At 43.8% G+C, this 21,661-nt stretch overlaps 1 protein-coding gene across 1 annotated transcript in view; it reads right to left on the bottom strand.

Annotated features, from left to right (window-relative positions):
* PRPF40B (pre-mRNA processing factor 40B) overlaps nucleotides 1–21,661 on the bottom strand; it is a 162,042-nt gene that overhangs the window by 92,302 nt on the left and 48,079 nt on the right. The window contains exons 8-9 of the mRNA XM_089679247.1: nucleotides 15,781–15,891; nucleotides 6,957–7,077 (exon numbers count right to left, since the gene is read on the bottom strand). Of these exons, the coding sequence (XP_089535373.1) occupies nucleotides 6,957–7,077; nucleotides 15,781–15,891 (232 nt within the window). The remainder of the gene's footprint in view (nucleotides 1–6,956; nucleotides 7,078–15,780; nucleotides 15,892–21,661) is intronic.

Raw genomic sequence — 21,661 nt, 5'->3', positions numbered from 1 at the left:
GCGTTGGATCAAACATACATTTTATTCCTGTGCTAATAGGCCGGGTCCGATGCTGGCCAGGAAACTCAATTCTGTGGGGAAACCCTACAAACCAATCCGGTTGCGACTTCCTGCGGGTGGCTGTACTTCCAATCCCCAGCAGATTGTTTCCCATTTCACGGACTTCCCTTCACACCTTTACGTTAAACAAGATCCCTTCCCTGTAGCTCAGGCAGAGGCTTTCTTTCAAGACCTCCGACTTCCTGGATTGTCCGAAGCGGCGCAGATGGCCCTCAAAGCCGGTGTAACCGTATCGGAAGTGCTTCAAGCTATCAAATCTCTACGGTTCACCGCGGCTCCGGGCCCTGGCAGGTTACGACAGGGCTCTTTGCCCTCTCCAGACGTGCTCAGGGTTCATATTTCAATGATTCCTAAGACAACAGATGATGTGCAGGAACCGCAAGCCTTTCAGACCATTTCTCTTCTTAATGAAAATCTGAAGATATTGGGAAAGATCCTCAGTCTTTGTATCAATAAATATTAGCGTAGTCTGGTCCACAGGGACAAAGTAGCTTTCATCCCCGGGAGGCAGGCGGGTGATAAGGTTCATAAAGTGGTCCACCTTGTACACCTTCTACAACAGCAGAAAATCCCAGGATTCTTACTTTCCTTAGACATACAGTATATCTCTATACTGGGAATATCTGCGGTTTGTGCTGTCTCGTTGGGGCTTTGGGGACTCTGTTCTCTCTTGTATTCAAGCCTTGTATTCTTCCCCTGCTGGGTATTTCTCAGATCCCTTTATTTTTGGCGAGGGACGAGACAGGCAGTCCCCCTGTCCCCGGCTCTCCTTGTCCTGGCGCTTGAGCCGCTGGCTTTAGCGCTTCGGGCTGATTGTAATATATCGGGTGTTCCAGGACAGGAGTGCAAGTTGAGCCTTTTTACAGGATGATGCCCTCTTGACTCTCACTAATCACCTGATGATGCTCCCAAATTTTCAACAGGTTCTTGCGCGTTTCTCCTTGATTTCAGGTCTCTGTATTAATTTGGATAAGACTGTCGCTCTCAATATTACTTTGACCTCAGATTTGGTTACGCGCCTACAATCCCACTTCCCTTACAAATGGGCTTCCTGTCACGTACCTGAAGGGAGACAGAATTGATGAGGTCAGCCTCACTTGTGTCACTAGCTAGAGGTTGGAATAGAGGGAGTCTAGGGACCATGGGGACAAGAGCGCCAGTGGTTGTTGCTTGCGGCTCTTGCAGGTAGTGACCTTGGTAGGCAGCGTATCTTCTGATTTGAGCACCGTAATAGCACACAGAGCAGGTTCTGTGTAGTGCCCGATGTGCAGCAGAGCAAGGTAGGTAGCCAGGACACAGGACAGGAGCAGGGTCATAGGATAGCCGGGGGTCATCAACAGTCGGGCAGCGCGGTACAGAATCAGAAGGAAAAGCCAAAGTCAAGAGCAGAGCCGAAGTCAGGAACCAGGAGCAGAAGAGTAACCGGAGTCGGGTCAGGAACAAGCTGGGTCAGCAACAAAGGATTCGTACAGAAGCAAGCAGCCCTCGGAAGTGATCACAAGCTCGAGGAACTGGATGGATTACCTCTCGAATTCCCATTTCTCGACTTTTGCGTAAAGGCGAAGCTGGTGAAGTCTATCCAGAGTTTTCTTTACGTGGTCCCGATGACTTTCTATGGAACCGGAGAAAACCAGGATGTCGTCCAGATAAACAATAAGAAATAGATCCAGATAGTCTCGAAATATATCATTTACCAGGTGTTGGAAGATTGCTGGGGCATTACAGAGACCAAAAGGCATTACCAAATATTCGAAGTGCCCGAATTGGGTTCGGAAGGCCGTCTTCCACTCGTCACCTTCCCGAATTCTCACTAGGTTGTAGGTGCCCCTCAGGTCCAGCTTTGAGAAGAAGCATGCTCCTCGCAGCCTTTGAAATAATTCAGGGATCAGTGGAAGGGAATAGTGATTCTTGACCGTTATCTTGTTTAGGTCACGGTAATCAACACAAGGTCTAAGAGTGTGATCCTTCTTCTCAACAAAAAAGATGCCAGCTCCTGCTGGTGATGTAGAAGGCCGAATAAAGCCTTTTTCCAAACTCTCGTCTATATATTCCTGGAGGACCTCTAATTCAGCTTCGGATAAGGGATAAATTCTACCGAAAGAAATTTCGGCGCCGGACAGGAGCTCAATTGGACAGTTGTAGGAATGATGAGGAGGAAGGATGTTGGCACTTTTCTTATTGAACACGTCCAGATACTCGTGATATACTACAGGAACAAGTTTCATGGTTTCAGGGTCCGAGTGAATACTGAGAAGAGGAGTCGTCACACCTGTCTCTTTAGGAGTACAGTGAGTCAGACAATATTCTGAAGGGAAGAAGATTTCTCCAGACAACCAATTGATGGTTAGGTTGTGGGTTTTTAGCCACGGTATGCCGAGAATAACCGGAAAAATCGGGGAGGTAATAATATCGAGACATAGGAATTCCTGGTGTCCTGAATAGCAGAATATTGGCACGGTTTCCTGTGTTACAGGGCCAGAACTGATACCAGATCCGTTTGCCAGATAAACTGCAAGTCTTTGTGCTTTGGTACGGAGTGGAATCTGGTTTTGAGTGGCGAAGTGAGCATCCATAAAACAGCTACAAGACCCTGAGTCTATGATGGCTGGGACCATGATTGTCCTTTTGGCCAGCTGTAGCTGCAGATGAAAAGAGAGATGCGTCCGGCTTGCCCCTTGAGGGTGCATCATGTAGAAACAGTTGGGAGATTTGGCCGGGCAGGTAGCCACGAAATGACCTGCATCACCACAGTAGAAGCAGAGGTTGGACTTCTGCCAACGAAGGCGTTCTGCTGCAGATAACTGCGGTCTCCAGAAACTTCTCCTAGCTGGGTTGGTGGGTGATTCTGATGAAACAACATTCGTAGAGGGACCAATTTCGGAGCATATCAGAATCGGTTAATATGAATTGTCATGTCTATCAGACTCTCCAATCTGGTTGGTACCCCCACTCGGCCAGCTCATCCTTCAGGGTATCTGAAAGACCGAGGCAGAACTGATAGCGGAGAGCAGATTTGTTCCACTGAGTATCGGAACTCCAAATGTGGAAGTCAGTGACATATTCTTCCACAGGTCTCTGGCCTTGCTGCAGCCTACTGAGCATAGTTTCAGCGGTTTGGTGCCGCAAGGGGTAATCATGGATTTGTGCCATCGCTGTAAAGAATAAGTCCACTGAAGCTAGGGTCGGATCCTGTTGTTCACGGAGATGGTAAGCCCAGGACTGGGGTTCATTTCATAACAAATCCCACCTTAGTGTTAGATGACAAGAAGGTCCTGGGGAGCAGGGAAAAATATAACTCACAGGAGTTACGAAAAGTCCTGAACTTCTTGCGGTCCCCTGTAAAGAACTCAGGTGTAGGCACCCGGGGCTCCGGTAGGGCAGAGGTTTCAAAGATCATACTGGTCTCTGTTTGAATGACTGCATCAGAGGTGGCCATGGGATCTGTGTCTATGAGAACAGTGGAGTCGGTTCGCAGTTTACTCTCCAGGTGTTCAAAGTTTTTTTGTAAATCGTGTATCACGTTGAACAAGGTAGTTACTGAATGGCGAATGTCCCCCAGTTGCGAGGCCTCCCTTTCAGACTCCATCATTGGCTGACTGGTACTGTCACGTACCTGATGGGAGACTGAATTGGCGAGGTCGGCCTCACTTGTGTCACTAGCCCTGACCCTGATGAGGTTGGAATAGAGGGAGTCTAGGGACCAGTGGGACAAGAGCACCAGTGGTTGTTGCTTTCGGCTCTTGCAGGTGGTGACCTTGGTAGGCAGCGTATCTTCTGATTTGAGCAGACAGAGCAGGTTCTGTGTAGTGCCCGATGTGCAGCAGAGCAAGGTAGGTAGCCAGGACACAGGACAGGAGCAGGGTCATAGGATAGCCTGGGTCATCAACAGTCGGGCAGCGCAGTACAGAATCAGAAGGAAAAGCCAAAGTTAGGAGCAGAGCCGAAGTCAGGAACCAGGAGCAGAAGAGTAACCGGAGTCGGGTCAGGAACAAGCTGGGTCAGCAACAAAGGAATCGTACAGAAGCAAGCAGGACACAGGGGGAGCTGAAGACCAGTCAGCACTGAACTTGAGCAGATGCCCTCCTTAAATAGCCCATCTGGCGCCAATCTTCACCGTGTGTGTGCACGTGCATGTGCATGTGCATGATCGCGCATTCCTGCGTGCCTGCGCACAACTGGCAATTCTTCTGCGGGATCTCTTTCGTGCATGCGCGTTCCCGATTGCGATTCTTCTTGCCGGAAATCCCTTACACTTCCTCTTCACTTGAATACCTAGGCATTCGCTTGACCCCCACCTATGGTTCTTTGCTGCAAATTATTATCCATTGCTTCACTCTCTTATGCACTCCTGGCAATTTTCGTACTTGTCTTGGATAGGACGGGTTAATTCAGTGAAAATGACAATGCTGCCTAAATTGTTGTACTATTTCCGCACCCTCCCAGTGCAGTGTCCTCCTCATTTCCTTCGGTTGATTCAGGTGAGGATTATGTGATTTATCTGGGCTGACAGGCGCCCCAGAGTCTCCAGAAATACACTTTTGTCCATAGACTTCAGGGAGGTCTTGGGGTGCCAAATGTAACTAAGTATTATCAGGCGAGCCAGATTGCCCCACTGCCTATGTTGCATGCTTCCTCTGACGTCCCTCTCTGGGTCCTGCTGGAACCACCTAATTGTGCCCCTATTGTGACATCGACACTTCTATGGCTCCCCCCTGCCCTACGCACTATGATACTGAGTCCGATTTTGCTTCATGGCCTACAAGTGTGGGACTCGGTACGCTACTCTAGTGGCTTGATGTCACCTTTCTTACCCTTGCTCCCAATTATTAACAATCCTCTCTTCCCGCTGGGTTTAGATCAACCAAGGGCGTACTCTTGGTGGGTGGCCAATGGTTTTTTGCAACTCTGACATTTTTTGACTTCTCATTCCATCCCCACCTGGAATTCTCTTCGGGAGTCACAGGATGCCCCTCAGATGGAATTTTTTTGTTACCTTCAATTGCGGCATTGGCAGACCTCACTGAGCGGCACTTCTGCTTTCCTGTATCAGAAATATGCCTTTGAACAGCTTTGCCAACAGCGTCCGGGCGCCCCAGGCCTTATTTCCCTTCTTTATGCATCTCTGAATAGACGCTCGCCGCTTACTTCTCTCTCATATGTCACTCAGTTGGAGCGTGACCTGGGGGAGGTCATGGATCTGGAGGACTGGAATAGGGCCTGGTTGTTTATAGCTAAATTTTCAGCTAATACAACCGCGCTGGAGTTGGCATACAAAGTATTGTTTTGTTGGTACTATCAAGGTCCTACCTTTCCTCAGGGCTTGTTCTGCTCCATGTGCTGGCATCCATTTTAGGTGTCTGCAAAGCATTGTGGGATCCTTTATGCTTTCAGCCCTCTGCGGCTCCTCCCAGGAGGTGGCGGCTTATCACATTTAAGTCTGCTGTTTGCAGCTGTCCATTGCATTCGTGTCCTGTCTGTTGCACAGCAGCAAGCTCCTGTTCAGTTAACTCTTTGCTCTCCTGGATACAGACTCGGCTTTGGCTAAGACTCCTCCTGGCTTCTGACACCGACTCTGGCGACCATTCTTCCTGGCTTCTGACCCCGGCTTTGGCTACGATTCCCGCTAGTTCTCGACTTGATTATCCTGGAAGACGACCTCGGCAGGAGATCTTCTGTCCTACCAAATCATCTGCTGTTGCTGTCGGACTTGCATAGACTCTTGCCTTGTTTCTGTGTAAATAAACCTACCTTTAATTGCACCTCCTTGTGTGTCTGGCTCCTCGCTCCCTGACAGGTACTGGGTCCCGGCTCGTTTGGCCCAGGCAAACCCTGCCTGCAGTGATCACTGCTATCAGGGTTGTGGTCATCGTGAAGATGTGATGCATATATGGTGGTCATGCCTGTAACTGATTTGTTTTTGGTCTTGTTTTTTTTGGCCTCCTTTTCACCTTGTTCTATATCTCCATACGCTGGTATGCTCGGTACGCTTTGCTTCATTGTCCCATACTGGGCCTGTTGGCTCACCAGCAGAAGTTGGCTTCCTATTTGTTCTTGTCGGCAACTAAAACAATTGCTCAGGCATGGAAGAGCCTGTCTGTTCCTCTTCAGGGGGTGCGGGACCGTATGACCACTCTGATGCTCCATGAACAGATGTCGAGTATCTGTAACGACTTCAAATGGATATTTCTGAAAATATGGGAGCCGTGGTTGACATATGCTTTTCCCACGCTCCCCCCGGCTAGTCTGGGTTTGTGATGTTGTTCGGTGTGGACGTTCCCGGACCCCTGCTACTGGTCTTGTCTTCTTTTTTCCTTTCTATTTTTGCTTGCCTTTTGTGAGGCGGTGGATAGCTGCCATTGGTTTGAGCTACTGTCAGTATTATATCACTATTTTTGTAATTTATGTGCCATTGATAGCCCCTGCTCTGTTGGATAGCCTTTTGCTCTGTTGGTGTTAGAGCACTGTTGTTTTTTTTTTTTTTCACTTTTTATGTGCCATTGATAGCACCTGTGTGGGTGTGTTTTGTTGCTCGAGTCTTGTTGAAATGTTACAAATTAATATAAACAATTGAAATACAAAAAGACAAAAGGGAATGTGAGTGGAGAGCCTTGAAAAATGCATTATGGTATTTAGCCTATTTAAACAAAGCAGCACAAACATCTCAGCCACTAAAGATTACCTACAAGCATGAAAATATTCTAAAATTGAATGTGATAGTGGCCATCTATGTATAATATAATATAGTGTAAATAGTTGAGAACATCAGGAGGACAACACCAGCATATGCTTTTACCACTAGTAGATAACTGTATTTATACTGCACTGCAATGTAACAAGCCATTGTGAAGAATAGAAGTACTGTATGTGATTAACCAGAATCAGTGCAGATCTCTTACCCTCCAGTTCCTCTAAATCTTTGGGCTTGGTCCAGCGTGATTCCTTGGTCTGAGAGTTATAATAATAGGGTTTGCCTGTATCTGATTTATATTCTTTCCAGTTACACTGTGAGAAGAGAAGCTGAAAGAAAAAATGAAAAAGCAGTTGCACTACTGTAGTGTTGTTTTACTTATTTTTTTTACACATACAAATGCAAAAAGTCATAAGTGAAGGCACCATAGTGGACCACATATGTAAAACCAAGCTTACCTCTTGCTACGGTGCATAATGTTTCTTAATTCTGTTTTCTGACTTCAAGTTTACTAAAAATTATCTGTTTGTAAACCAAATAAACAACAGACTCTGCACTTTCTAATGATGTGAAATGTCCACAATGCACCTAGTAGGCAACATAAACTAAATAAGGTTTACGTTCACACGAGGAAACTAAAAGGCAGCATCATTTAACATATGCATCACTTGCTTAAGTGAAGTGTGAATTTTAGTAATAGGTAAACTTTAATATTTCTGTAGCTGAAATATATGAATTTCTGGTGAAATGTCTGTTGGGAAGGCAGATTCAACATTGTCTATATCTTTCTCTAGCTTAAACTTTACAATTAGCTATAAAGCATTATGTGCAACCTGAACTTCAGTCTAATTGTAGCTCCAATCAACACTCTTATGCTCCCTGCTCATGAAACATGAGTGTTGCTGAATGAGTAGAGTAGCTGTGACGGCAGGGTATTTTTGGAATCGCTGGAGATTATCTGCTGGTCTCACAGAATACTGTGGTCCTTTAGCATGCTGCTTTGGAAGGGGAGATTGTGGTAGAGCTGAAGCATTTCTAAAGAGAAAAAAAAAGACATTTGAAAACTTTACTTTTTAGGTACCTTGCCCTTATATAACAGTTTAAAAACTGGGCTATGGAACTGCACTCAGGGGAAGATTTGCTAGGTCCCGTAGTTTGTCTTTCTCTTCTCTTGCCTTTCTCTTTCTGTTTAACTGCCAGTGGTTTTTCATCTGGTGACCAGTTCATGAAATATATAAGAACATGGATCTCATGTGGTTGATATCCTTTCTATATGAAGTGGTGAAAGGGACCAGTTAGATGATTTTTTGGATTACCTGAAGAGGAAAAAATTGGTTATCAGACATGTGCCCTAAAGGTAACTATTGCTGTGGGTCTTGCACTGTAGGCCCCTATATGATGAAAGTAAATAAAATTGTGTGGATATATGCATTGCTTTCAGGAATTGATCAATTGTCACACAACATAAAAGGAATTTTGACTTACCTGTAGTTTCCATATCTTGGAGTACAGTAAAGATATCCATAGACCCTGGGTTATATGCTAGTACCTTCAGGTGATTGAACACTGGTACTAGTACTGCAATGTTTTCAAAGACACACCCTAAGGACATTCCCCTAAAACCCTACTTCATTCAACGAGTACTCATCAAAACACTCAGTGTTTTTTTGGCAAGCAATGCAGAGTAACACGGGCACAGAGGGGGGGTGTCCTGTGTACTGTCAGTGGCAAGTATCAAGTCTGTATCTTGTACTGTATGATTAAGATAAAAGGAGTTTTGACTTACCTGTAAATTCCATATCTTGGAGTACAATCCAGGACACAGGCAATATTCATGCACCATAGGATACAGATACATAAGCTTTTAAGAACATAACTCCCTGAGGCGCCTTCCCTATAACCCTATCCCACTCCATGAATCCTCAATGTTGTAGCATGCAACGCAGAGTAAACCAAGAAAAGGAAAGGAGGGTGGCCTGTGTCCTGTATTCTACTCCAACATATGGAATTTACAGGTAAGTCAAATTTCCTTTCGTCCTAATCATACAGAAAAGGACACAGGCAACATATTAATACACCATGGACATCCCCAAGCAATGTATATTAAGGGTGGGCAACAACTAGAAAAACAGAACTTTGCCAGCAGGCCCAAAAAGCAACAGGGGTTAAAAGACCCAAGTTCAGAGTGCCGCTGCAAGAGCCAAAAGCTGCATCTGCAAAAGAATGGACATCCATCTGGTAAAACTTTTTGGCATTTGACGCCAAAATGCCCAGGAAACTCCCACTGATCTGGTGGATTGGGCGCAAAACAGCGAAGGATGAGGGTTTTGCTTAAGACCTCTTGCAATCAAGTTCCTTATCCACCAAGGCAATAATGAATTTTGAAGCAGGGTGCCCCATGCAAGGTATCAAGGAGGGAACAAACAGGGAATCCATTCGTCTGATGGAAGCGTTAGTTTTGAGGTATACTCTAATGGCTCTAACTACATCCAGGCAATGAGACAATTTCTTTGAAATGCTTAGGAGCAGGGCATAATGATGGAAATTTAATGTTTGCATTGAGCTGGAACACTGAAACCACCTTTTAACCACTTGCCTACTGGGCACTTCGTGCCCAGGCCAATTTGTCGCACTTTGAATGACAATTGCTTGGTCATGAAATATTGTACCCATATGAATTTTTTTCACACATATAGAGCTTTCTTTTGGTGGTATTTAATCACCACTGGGTGTTTTCATTTTTGCGCTATGAACAAAAAAAGAGAGATAATTTTTTTTTAAAAATTTTTCTTTGTTTCTTTTATAAAATTTTGCAAAGAAGTAATTTTTTACCTTCACTGATGTGCATTGATGAGGCTGCACTTATAAGCAGCACTGATGGGCACTGATGAGGTGAGACGGATAGGCAGCACTGATAAGCTGCACTGATGAGGTGCATTGGGTGGTACTGCTGGCCACTGATGGGAGGCACTGCTGGGCACTGGTGGGTAGCACTTCTGGACACTGATGGGAGGAACTGATGGTCACTGGTGGGGGGACACTGCAGGGCACTGATCAGCAGTGCCCTGCTGATCAGTGCCGATCTCCTCTTACAGCTGTCGGCTATCGGCAGTACTTTCGTCATGCTGTGACAGCGTGAGGAATGTGCTGACAATAACTGGCAACTGTATTTACTCAGTGATCTGCTGTTTCATTGGACACAGCTGATCATGTGGTAAAAGGCTGCTGTGACTGGCTTTTTACCTCATCCCGTGATTAGCTGTGTCCATAGGACACAGCGATCATGGAGATCACCGGGTGCACGGCCCTGGGGCGCGTTCTTGGAGGACGTCATATGACAGCCTCCCAGAACTGGGTAACCGTGCTGTAGCCGTCATTCGGCTATAGCGCAGTTACCAAGTGGTTAAAGATAGGATGGTCTTGAGTTTAAATTGGAAGTAAACTATTTTTAACTTTTACCTACAGGTAAGCTTATGATAGAGCTTACCTGTAGGTAAAATGAATATCAACTAAACGTGTACCGTTTAGGAGATATTTGCTCTTTATTAGAGCCAGCGCATGTGCTCTGAAGGAATGGAGTAGCCATGTTGTTCCTTCAGAGTACTTGCCATGGCCCGTGACGCCCACTCGCATGCTGGAGGGCTTCGTTTTAAGGTAAGTCCTTTATAATATGCTAGTATACGATGCATACTAGCACATTATCATGGATGCGATGCATACTAGCACATTATATTTCCTTGCAGGGGATTTTATTATTTTTGTTTTTTACCTGGAGTTTACTATTGCTTTAAGAGAACCTTGTCATTATGAAGTATGAGGCAATGCTCTTTACGGTAAGGGGGCACCAGTTCTGGTATTATTTCACTGCACCTGGATTGTGTGTCCCTTGTGTCTGCAGGGAGAACCTGACTGCTCTGAACTCCAGGATGTTGATAGGGAGCTTGGTTTCCTCTCTTGACCATGTTTCTTAAACTGTCAATGATTGGATAGGAACATGGATAAACCGAGGGAAAGAGCCAACAAAATGTTTTATTGGAGAGTTCTTAAATGGAATTGTCAAAAGGCCCAGTTTCAAAGGAGGCAACCATAAGAGCTAGAACTCTCATAAAGAATCTCACTGTGGGATTCCTCTTGGATCTCAGTTCTCAAGCATTACCTATTAGAGAAAGAATTGTCTTTTCAGGAAGAAAGACTTTCACTTGGGAATGTGCCCAGGACCAAACCCAAGGTTGGAGAGCAAATATTTTTTTAAATTGATCACCCAGCTGAAAGCCTGGCGCGGTTGAATGGTCCTGTGGAAATTTTCTGACAACTGACTGGGAGAGGAGTCCTTCAGAAGAAGGTTGTCTAGCCTGTGAATTAAATGCCCTGGGTTCTAAGCAGGGCCAACAGAGCTGCTAAGGCCTTTGTGAACACTCTGGGAGCAGAGGATGGGCTGAAGGGCAGTGTAAAAAACTGGAGGTGGTTTTCTGTTACTGCAAAGCGTACAGTGCTGATCTTGGATATTTACTAATGACAGATATACCCTTTGTTTCAGAGAGGCAACTACTGACCTTGGATTTTCCATGCTGACTTCTGGAACTTGAAGGAATTCACCCTCCAAAAGAGGGTGAATATCCCTGGTGGGATTTGATACCATAACCAGGTTTGAGTAGAGACCTTTGAACCTGTCCTGTGAAGGTACTGGCATAACTCCCTGGAAAGAGAGGTGTTCAGGACTTTTCCCAAATCTAAAAGCCTTTGAGCAGTCTTTGGATTGTTTAAAAAAAGAATGTAGTGAATGGGCAGAGCTTCAAACTTTATTTTGTATCCTCTTGCAACCACTGATTGAAATCACAGGTCTGGGACATCTGTGACTCAGAAAGAAACAAACTGTAACAGACTTCCCTGACCCTTGGGAGTGAGGGAGTTCCTTCATTGTGTGGAGGGCTTTCGAGAAAACTTTATGGCTTCTGTGTGCCAAGGCTTGAGATGAAAGGAAGGGCTGAACTTAGGCTTTGAGGTTCAAGCCTGGGTAGAGCGGAGAAGCTCTGCGTTCCTCAGGAAGAGGTTTGTGGAATCTTTCTTTGTAAAAATTAAAACCTTTCCTCTGGTGACCTCTTTGATAGATTGGTCATGAGCCTCACCAAACAGACATCTTTCCTGGAAGGCACATTTTGAAGGTAGCTTTAAGCCTTAAGAATATGTGGATATTAGAGCCACTATGGAAATTTGTCTCTTGACCTGTTCTATGGCATCGACACAAAAAAAACAGAGCAGACACCAATTGCTGTAGTTGCTCTGTACCAGCCCTGAAAAATATGGGTCATGTTGATTGTTCATTGTCCTAGCTGAGCTAGCTGCATAGCAGGGATAGCACAGGAATAGCCCACTTTGCAAACTCTTTTTTCACTGGAAAGAGGTTGGCAAAGACATTGGGGGGAGTGAAAATCCTTCCTGGCATGACCCATTTGTCATAGACTGCACATTCTATCTGTTCAAGAACAGGGATATGGGGGTTTCTTTGACCCCAAGGTGTATGGAGATGAATGACAGGCTGCACAATGCCAAGGTTCTTGCAGACTGTGGCAATGAGCTTTTCAACGTTAGCATTCTGGGGAAGAGAAATCTTCCACATACCTCAATAACCTCTTAATTTCAATCTGTATCTGTGTCTTTTAGAACCGGCAAATCAGGTGTAGGAGAAGTCGTAGGGTGTTTCTGAGCCCTAGACAAAGATACTGGAGTCCTAATATGTCCAAGGAATTGTGCCATAAATGCAGAAAATTCTGCTTTTGTCAGGTAGGTAACATGTTGCATACATTAAATAGAGCTAGAATTGAATGCAGACATTGGTGTTAGAACTGGGTTCTGGTCTGGTGCAAGGGACTCATTAACCACTTGCTAACTGGGCACTTATACCCCCTTCCTGCTCAGGCCAACTTTCAGCGTTGTCACACTTTGAATGACAATTGCAAAGTTATGTAATATTGTACCCATATGAAATGTTTATCATTTTTTTCACACAAATAGAGCTTTATTTTGGTGGTATTTAATCGCCACTGGGTGTTTTATCTTTTGTACTATAAACAAAAGAAGAAAAATACATTTGAAAAAAAAAAAGTTTATCTTTGTTTCTTTTATGACATTTTGCAAACAGGTAATTTTTCTCCTTCACTGATGGGTGTTGATGAGGCTGCAATGCTAGGCAGCACTGATGAGGTGGCATGGATAGGCACTGATGAGGCTGCACTGATGAGGCTGCACTGATATGCAGCAATGATGGGCACTGATAGGCGGCACTGACTGATGACACTGGTGGGTGGCACTGTTGGGTGGCACTGCTGGGTACAGGTGGGTGGCACTGCTGGGCACTGATGGGTGGCACTGCTGGGCACTGATCATCAGGCACTGATGATGCTGCACTGATAGGCGGCACTGAAAGGTGGCATTGATGGGCGACACTGACGGGTGGTGCTGACTGAAGGCACTGACTGACAGCCCTGGCAGGTGGCACTGACTGGAGGCACTGATAGGCGGCACTGCTGAGCACTGATGAGAGGGAATGCTGGGGGGCACTGGTGAATGGTACTGCTGGCCACTGATGGGAGGCACTGCTGGGCACTGGTGGGTAGCACTTCTGGACACTGATGGGAGGAACTGCTGGGAACTGGTGGGGGGACACTGCAGGGCACTGATCATCAGTGCCCTGCTGATCAGTGCCGATCTCCTCTGACAGCTGTCGGCTATCGGCAGTACTTTCGTCATGCTGTGACAGCGTAAGGAATGTGCTGACGATAACCGGCAACCGTATTTACCTGGTGATCTGCTGTGCCATTGGACACAGCTGATCACGTGGTAAAAGGCTGCTGTGATTGGCCTTTTACCACATCACGTGATCAGCTGTGTCCATAGGACACATCAATCACGGAGATTGCTGGGTGCACGCCGATGGGGGCACGCGAGAGGTCACGTCACGTCACGTGGAGGCAGCCTAGGCGGCATTTCCTTAAAAGTTTGCCAGTGTCCAATCACCTGAAGGTACGCGCCTATTATCCCTGGTGTATGAATATGTTGCATGTATCTTGTACTGTATAATTAAGATCGGTTTATCGCATGATGTGCCCCTGTGGCTACTATTATACTGGTAAAAATATTAGAATGTTGAAGGATCACATTTAAGAACATCTGAGATCAATTGAAACTGGAATAGTATCGGTAAGGTTTATTATTCATATTCAAGAAGGACATAATGGGGATGTAAAAGTAGTAAAAGTTATGGGATAGCAAATAATCAAAATGGGCCATTGTGTAGGTAATCATGGAAAGATACTTTGGCAGGGAATCAAACTAATCTCATTTACTACCGTGTTTCCCCGAAAATAAGACATCCTCCGAAAATAAGACCTACTTACAGGTTTCCTTCTGAGTGAAATATAAGGCATCCCCCCAAAAATAAGGCCCACCTAGGCTCTGTCTCGTAATGAAAATTAATTTACTGTAAACTGGTTGCTAGGGCTGCCCCGACTGGCGTCTAGCAACCAGTGACGTCACTGCTGTGTGGAGACGGAGCGGAGGTCGGAGTGAGCGGGAGAGAAATGCGTGTAGAAGAACAGGAGGATCAGAGTGGACGGGACGCGGCGAAGGTGGTGAGTGCTGGTCTGTCTCTGGTGACACCGCCCTCATGATGACTAAAGGTTCTCAGTCAGTGGCAGACCCTGCTCCAGCCCAGTGACAGTCCCCAGGGGGGAAATGTCTGATAAAGGGGTGGGGGGGATGTCTGGTGAAGGTGTTCAGTGGCACAGGGGTGGGGGGTCACTTAAAATGACACAGGAGGATCAGAGGGGGCAATCAAAATGACACAGGAGGATCAGAGGGGGCAATCAAAATGACACAGGAGGATCAGAGGGGACAATCAAAATGACACAGGAGGATCAGAGGGGGCAATCAAAATGACACAGGAGGATCAAAAGGGGTTACTGAAATGGTAATCCCCCCTCTGATTCTCCTGTGCCATTTTGATTCCCCCTCTGATCCCCCCTGTGTCATTTTAAGTGATCCCCCTCCCCCCACCCTGATACCCCAGTTCTTTTTTTTTTGTTGACAACTACCGTACTACCGTACCGTATACAGGTAATACATTTCCTTTATTTTCATTTACCAATAAATGTGTACCATATTCTTCTTCATGGAAAAATAAGACATCAACTGAAAATAAGACCTAGCTCATCTTTGGGAGCAAAAATTTATATAAGACACTGTCTTATTTTAGGGGAAACAGGGTAATATAACAGGTCCTTTGGGAGTAAGTGAAAGAAATTAAATTAATGCTTTCATATAGTGAAATTCTGGGTAGACAAACTGTATATCTGGGTTGTAGCAATGCTGGTTATGAATGTATATGTGGCTTGTAGAGGTGCTTGTGGTAGTGCTTGCTGTGACTGTATATGTAGCTTGTAGCAGTGCTTGGGAAAGCACTTTTGTTAGTGCCTGTTATGGCTGTATATGCTTCCTGGAACAGTATTTGTTCTGGATAGATGGGCTGTATATGTGGCTTCTAGAAATTCTGGTTATGGCTATATATGTGGCTTGTGGCAGTGTTTGCTGCGGCTTGTAACAGGTCTTGTTGAAGGATGTATAGCATGGGTTAATGGAGCTTCACTCGGGGGGGGGGGGGGGGGGGGGCAAGTGAATTCTTAAATGGCAGGTAATTCTTGAATGAAGACATATCCAACTGCCTTGACAAAGCATATGTTTTACAGGAGAAAAGTTCATCAGCTGGCTGTGTTTTACTTGTTTTTAGCTTTTGGAACTTTTGCTCAAATAAAGAACATTGAAATGTAGTGAGTGTCCTGGATTTTGTTTTCTTGGATTGCTATATTTGGATACTTCTTTACAAGACCATCTGTTGTGAATCCAGAAGTATGCTCAGAAGTGTTGGATCTCTAAGGGCAATCTCTCCATTGTGCACTAGTCTGAGCTCCATCCAGGGTTACTACTGGTAAAGGCCACACATGTACATTACTTGTACTGTTTACACCTGATAATCATACTTCTGTTTTAGACTTCAAGTCATCTGGCTTCTCCCAGGTGGATTGTTTGGTTTCTGTGTTGTAGTAGTAGGTTCGTCCATCTGGTGCTTTGTGCTCTGTCCACAGGGATTTCTAAGATTAAAATAAAAAAAAAAAAAAGACTTAAAATTAAAAAGGGAATTTTTATTTACCTGTTCTTGGAATAGAACTCCAATTCCAAAAACATTGAGACACTGTAAAATCTACATAAAAACAATATAATCAACAGAAACAACAATCAATAGAAAATATATATAATGTGTAAACTGCGGAAATGTACCATTTTAAGAAAAAATATTTTCAAACTGGCAGCAACACATCTCAAAAAAAATTGGGTCCGGGCAACAAAAAGCTGGCAAAGTACAACCCCCAATCCCAAAAAAGTTTGGACAGGGCCATGTTTACTATGAGGTGCAGCATCCACTCTTCTTTTAACAACACTATATCTCTCTATATATAACATCTGGGAACCAAGGAGACCAGTTGCTAGAGTTTTGGGAGAAAAAAGTTATCCAATTCTTGCCTGAGCATATGCTGCTCTAAAAACTGAATTTACCTATACAGTTGTGTTCAAAATAATAGCAGTCAGACATCATTAATAATTAGAGAGGGTAGAGGTTCATAGATATGCTGTATCACCCAATATATGGTTTCTGTCCAGTAACCAAAAAACATGCATACAAAAAAAGGGGGGTTGTGAAAAAGAGATTCACAAAAACGTGGTTACATCATGGACAGAATGTGATAATCAGAATAATTCCCCAAAATTATGCTTTATTACACAATAATTATAGACAATAGGGTAAATACCCTGGTTCACTATCACCTCAATATGAGAAAATACAAAGAGACCTAAAATCACATAAAAACATCAAGACCGGTCTTAATATTCATGTACTGCATATGTAATGACAGAAACCTGTCTAGTGCATTTGCAGCACCAGCACATTGGTTACACCACCAGCAGGGGGTGTGTCAAAAAATTGTACCATCAGGTATAATACTGCACAACGCTATGCAATAATGGCTGATAACAGGCACCATATATTAATAAAATTACCCATAACACAATCAAGGCAATGTGGGTGAAAAATTGAAAATAAAAAAGGGGGTACGGATGCTCCTAAAATATCAGGATGATAGCAATACAGCCCCTATTTAGGGCATGAGTGAGTGGTGAACATGTACAGATTCACAGTGGACATGCCCATATGTATAGATGCAGAGTCATGCATAAAGGAATCACTGTTGGTATCCTTAATGAGATAAAGATGGCAGGGCCCTGCTTTAAGGGGTTTCTTCACCGCAACGTGCGGACTATAAACCACTTTAATATAGATGATAGTATGAAGCCTGCTAGGTCCTCCGTCTCTTGTAATGTATAATTGGTGCCTTGCACCCGGATAGTGAATCATATTGTCCCCATCCTGCAATAAATTGATGACAAATGGACAGTCAATCAATATGTATTCTTGCTGATGTATGTGTAGAGTGGCGAATAAACGCCTTTTCATTTAGCTGTGTGACAGTTCACTCACTACCCGAGCCATAGGTGATACTTTCTGGAAGTTTCCGCCGTCTGGATTACCAGGCATGGTCCCGGAAACAGCCGTTACCATCGGGACCGTGACTGACGGGCTCCATTCTCCCCTTGGTGCCTGTGCAGCCTTGCACAGCTCATGGCACACAAATATGGCCGCTTCCCTGCTGGTCAGCGTGTGTGGTGCCAATGCATATGACTGGAAGTGACGTATCTGATGTATGACGTCAGCGCGTTTCGCCGATGGGTGTATCTCACTCGGCTTTGTCAGGACCAATGAGACGTCTGCCTTTCAGCTTCCTATTTATCCTGGGCTCAACACCGCCCATATATGCAAATCAGTTACTGGCAATCATTCTCAAGGGGAAATGGAGCTAATTACTTAGCAAGACAGCTGGTCATATAACTCAGTTAAAAGAGTAGACACCTGGGCACACCGAGAAGGAGGAAAAATTTCCTACTTTCTTATGTCATTAAGAGGGATCAAATGTCTGCCACCAAACTTCCCACAAGGTGGCGCTGCTAATTTATAATTCTACACACTTGACTATTTTTCTAACAATACTTGGAGATCACACTCAATATTCAACCCTTTTGGGAATAGAGTATCAAGTTTATAAATCCAATATTTCTCACGGTTTAATAGTTCTCTATCAAAGTCACCTCTCCTCTGAGGAAAATTTAGTGCATTAATACCTTTCATTTTAGTACCCTCTAATTTACCTCCATGGCATTTAGCGCAATTTATTTATTTATTTATCGAGTTTATATAGCGCCAAAGGGTTTGCTCAGCGCTGTACAATAGAGGGGGGGACAATACATGAAACAGTACAGTAACATCAAACAGCACACGAGGGGTTAGAGGGCCCTACTCTTTCGAGCTTACAATCTAGGAGGGAGGGGGTAGTGGTACAGGAGGAAATGGCTGTGGGGTCATTGGTCATTGTGGGGTAATGCTGAGCTAAATTGCTGTCGGGGTCATTGGACCTAATATCTCTAAAGTGTTTACCTATTCGTACCTTATGCTGCCTAGTTTTACCAATATACATTTTTTTACATGGACAGGTCAACATATAGAGTACTCTGGCTGTGGAACAATTAATAAGACTTTGAATTTTAAAGTGAGCTTTATTATTAGAATCAGAAAAAATGTCTGTACGATCCACAAATTTACAAATTTGAGACTTTCCACATCCCTTTTGTATGTGACTTCAGCCATGTTGGTTGTTTTAATGGCTGATAGTCAGAGTGGATAAGAAGGTCGCCCAAATTTGGTGATCTTCTTGCTACCATTAGAGGACGTTCACCTACAATTTTACCAAGATTACGGCACTGTGTAAGGATCTTCCAATGTTTTTCTAATATTTGTTTAACATCCCCCCATTGTGCTCCAAACTGGGTTATCATCCTAACTGGTTGTATAACTTGTTTCTCCTTCTCTTCCTTTATCGGGGACAATAACGTCATACGGTCAGTCTGATCTGCCCGTTTTCTAGCTTTTCTAATCTGAGAGTGAGAATATCCCCGTTCTCTAAACCTTTTATAAAGGTCCTGTGCCTCTATCCTAAAGTCATCACTAACCTGATCAATCACTGTTTTTGGTAGAAATGATATTTCTACATGGCAAATAATTTACTAGCAGGTGTAGTAGAGTAATAGAAATCCAACAGACCCAACAGTCATGACATGCATGCTGCTGATTCTGTGTAATTGAATCACTCATTGAAAGGGGCATGTTCAAAATAATAGCAGTGTGGAGTTCTATTAGTGAGGTCATTCATTCTTTGAAAAACAGGTGGCAATTATTGCCCTTATTTAAGGAAGGAAGGCAGCAAATGTTGTACATGCTGGTTACAGTGCATTTCTCTCTGAAATTCTGAGGAAAATGGGTCGTTCCAGACATTGTTCGGAAGAACAGCGTACCTTGATTAAAAAGTTGATTGGAGAGGGGAAAACATATAAAGAAGTGCAGAAAATGATAGGCTGCTCAGCTAAAATGATCACAAATGCGTTAAAATGGCAACCAAAACCTGAAAGATGTGGAAGAAAGCAAAAAACTACCATTCGAATGGATAGGATAGCCAAAATGGCAAGGACTCAGCCAACAATCAGCTCCAGGAAGATTAAAGAAGGTCTAAAGTTACCTGTGAGTACTGTTACAATTAGAAGACGCCTATGTGAAGCCAAGCTATCTGCAAGAAGCCCCCCGCAAAGTCCCACTGTTGAAAAAAAGACGTGCTGAAGAGGTTACAATTTCCCAAAGAGCACATTGACTGGCCTAAAGAGAAATGGCGCAACATTTTGTGGACTGATGAAAGTAAGATTGTTCTTTTTGGGTCTAGTGGCCAGAGACAGTTTGTCAGACGACCTCCAAACACTGAATTCAAGCCACAGTACACTGTGAAGACAGTGAAGCATGGTTGCGCAAGCATCATGATATGGAGATGTTTCTCATACTACAGTGTGGGGCCTATTTATCGCGTACCAGGGATCATGGATCAGTTTGAATATATCAGAATACTTGAAGAGGTCATGCTGCCTTATGCTGAAGAGGAAATGCCCTTGAAATGGGTGTTCCAACAAGACAACGACCCCAAACACACCAGTAAACGTGCAACATCTTGGTTCCAGACCAACAAGATTGACGTTATGGAGTGGCTAGCCCAATCCCCGGATCTTAATCCAATAGAAAACTTGTGGGGTGACATCAAAAATGAAGTTTCTGAGGCAAAACCAAGAAATAGAGAAGAACTGTGGAATGTAGTCCAATCATCCTGAGCTGGAATACCTGTTCACAGGTGCCAGAAGTTGGTTGACTCCATGCAACACAGATGTACAGCAGTTCTCAGAAACAGTGCTTATACAACAAAATATTAATTAAGTGATTCAAAGGAAAGCAAAATCTTAAAACATTTTTCAGTTTATATAGTGAATGTTTGAGTTTGTAAAGAAGAATACAAACACTGCTATTTTATTGAACAGTCTAATATTCACTTTTCTTCAATTTTTTAGAGGAACAACACAAATTTGATATATTTTTCTTCATGTTTTGATTTGGAATAGAATGTGTAGTGTTCCCAATGCATTTGTGTGTATGGAAATAAAAGCTATTAGAAGGATTTTGAGCTTTATTCACTTTTCTCAACACACTGCTATTATTTTGAACACAACTGTATATCTTTCAGCATTGATGGTGCCTTTCCAGATATGCAAGCTGCCCATTAAATATGAATTAATACATCCCCATACCATCAGAGATGCAGGCTTTTGAACTGTGTGCTGATGATAGCAAGGTCCCTTTCTTCTTTAGTCTGGAAAATGTGAAACCCATGGTTGCCAAAAGAATGTCAAGTTTCAATTCATTTGACTACAGAACAGTTTTCCACCTTGCAACAGACCATTTTAAACAAGCTTTGGCCCCGAAAAGATGGCTGAGTTTCTGGATTATGTTCAGATATGGCTTCTTTGCATGATAGATTTAACTTACATTTTTAGATGGGACGGCAAACTGTACTCACAGACAGTGATTTTTGAAAATATTCCTGAACTAATGTAGTGATATCCATAACAGAATCACTCTTGTTTTTAATGCAGTGACGTCTGAAGGCCCGAAGATAACGGGCATCCAATATTGCATTTCGGACTTGTTTCCTGCACACAGAGATTTCTCAATGCAGCTTTTCAAATTGGTGAACCTCTTCCCATCTTTACTTCTGAGACACTCTGACTCCCTAAGATGCCCTTTTTTTATACCCAATCATGTTACTGACCTGTTGCCAATTAACCTAATTAGTTGCAAAATGTTCTTCAAACTCTTCCTTGTTTCTACCACTTACTTTTCCAGCTTTTTGTTGCCCTGTCCCAACTTCATTGAGATGTGTTGCTACCATCAATTTCAAAATTACCTTATTGTTTTCCTAAAATTGTATATTTTCTCAGTTTAAACATTTGATATATTTTCTACTGTGAATAAAATATGGGTTTATGAAAATTGTGTTTTACGTAGATTTTACACAGTGTCCCAACTTTCTTGGAATTGGGGTTGTACAGTACAGGACACAGGACTCGTATTCATAGACCATGGGTTTTATGCAGGCTACCTTCAGGTAATTGGACGATAGGTTCACCCTACTGCAAGTTCGTTTAACCCCACTCACTCTGCGAAACTTTAAGGCAAACAAGGCAAGGACTGTGGATATCCTCCTGAGCTTGTAACGGAAGCAGCAAAACCTCAAGTGAAAAAATCTTGCAAACAAATAAATGTCTTAACCCTGATGAAGTCACGAGGCACGTGACGCAACGCATCGGTACGCCATTTCCGGT

The sequence above is a fragment of the Staurois parvus genome, unplaced genomic scaffold (assembly GCF_062004578.1).
Source record: "Staurois parvus isolate SC_StPar_1 unplaced genomic scaffold, SC_StPar_1.0 ptg000017l, whole genome shotgun sequence".
Taxonomy (NCBI): Eukaryota; Metazoa; Chordata; class Amphibia; order Anura; family Ranidae; genus Staurois; species Staurois parvus.
Note: the sequence above shows the minus strand (reverse complement) of the source record. Positions and strands in the feature narration are given on the sequence as shown.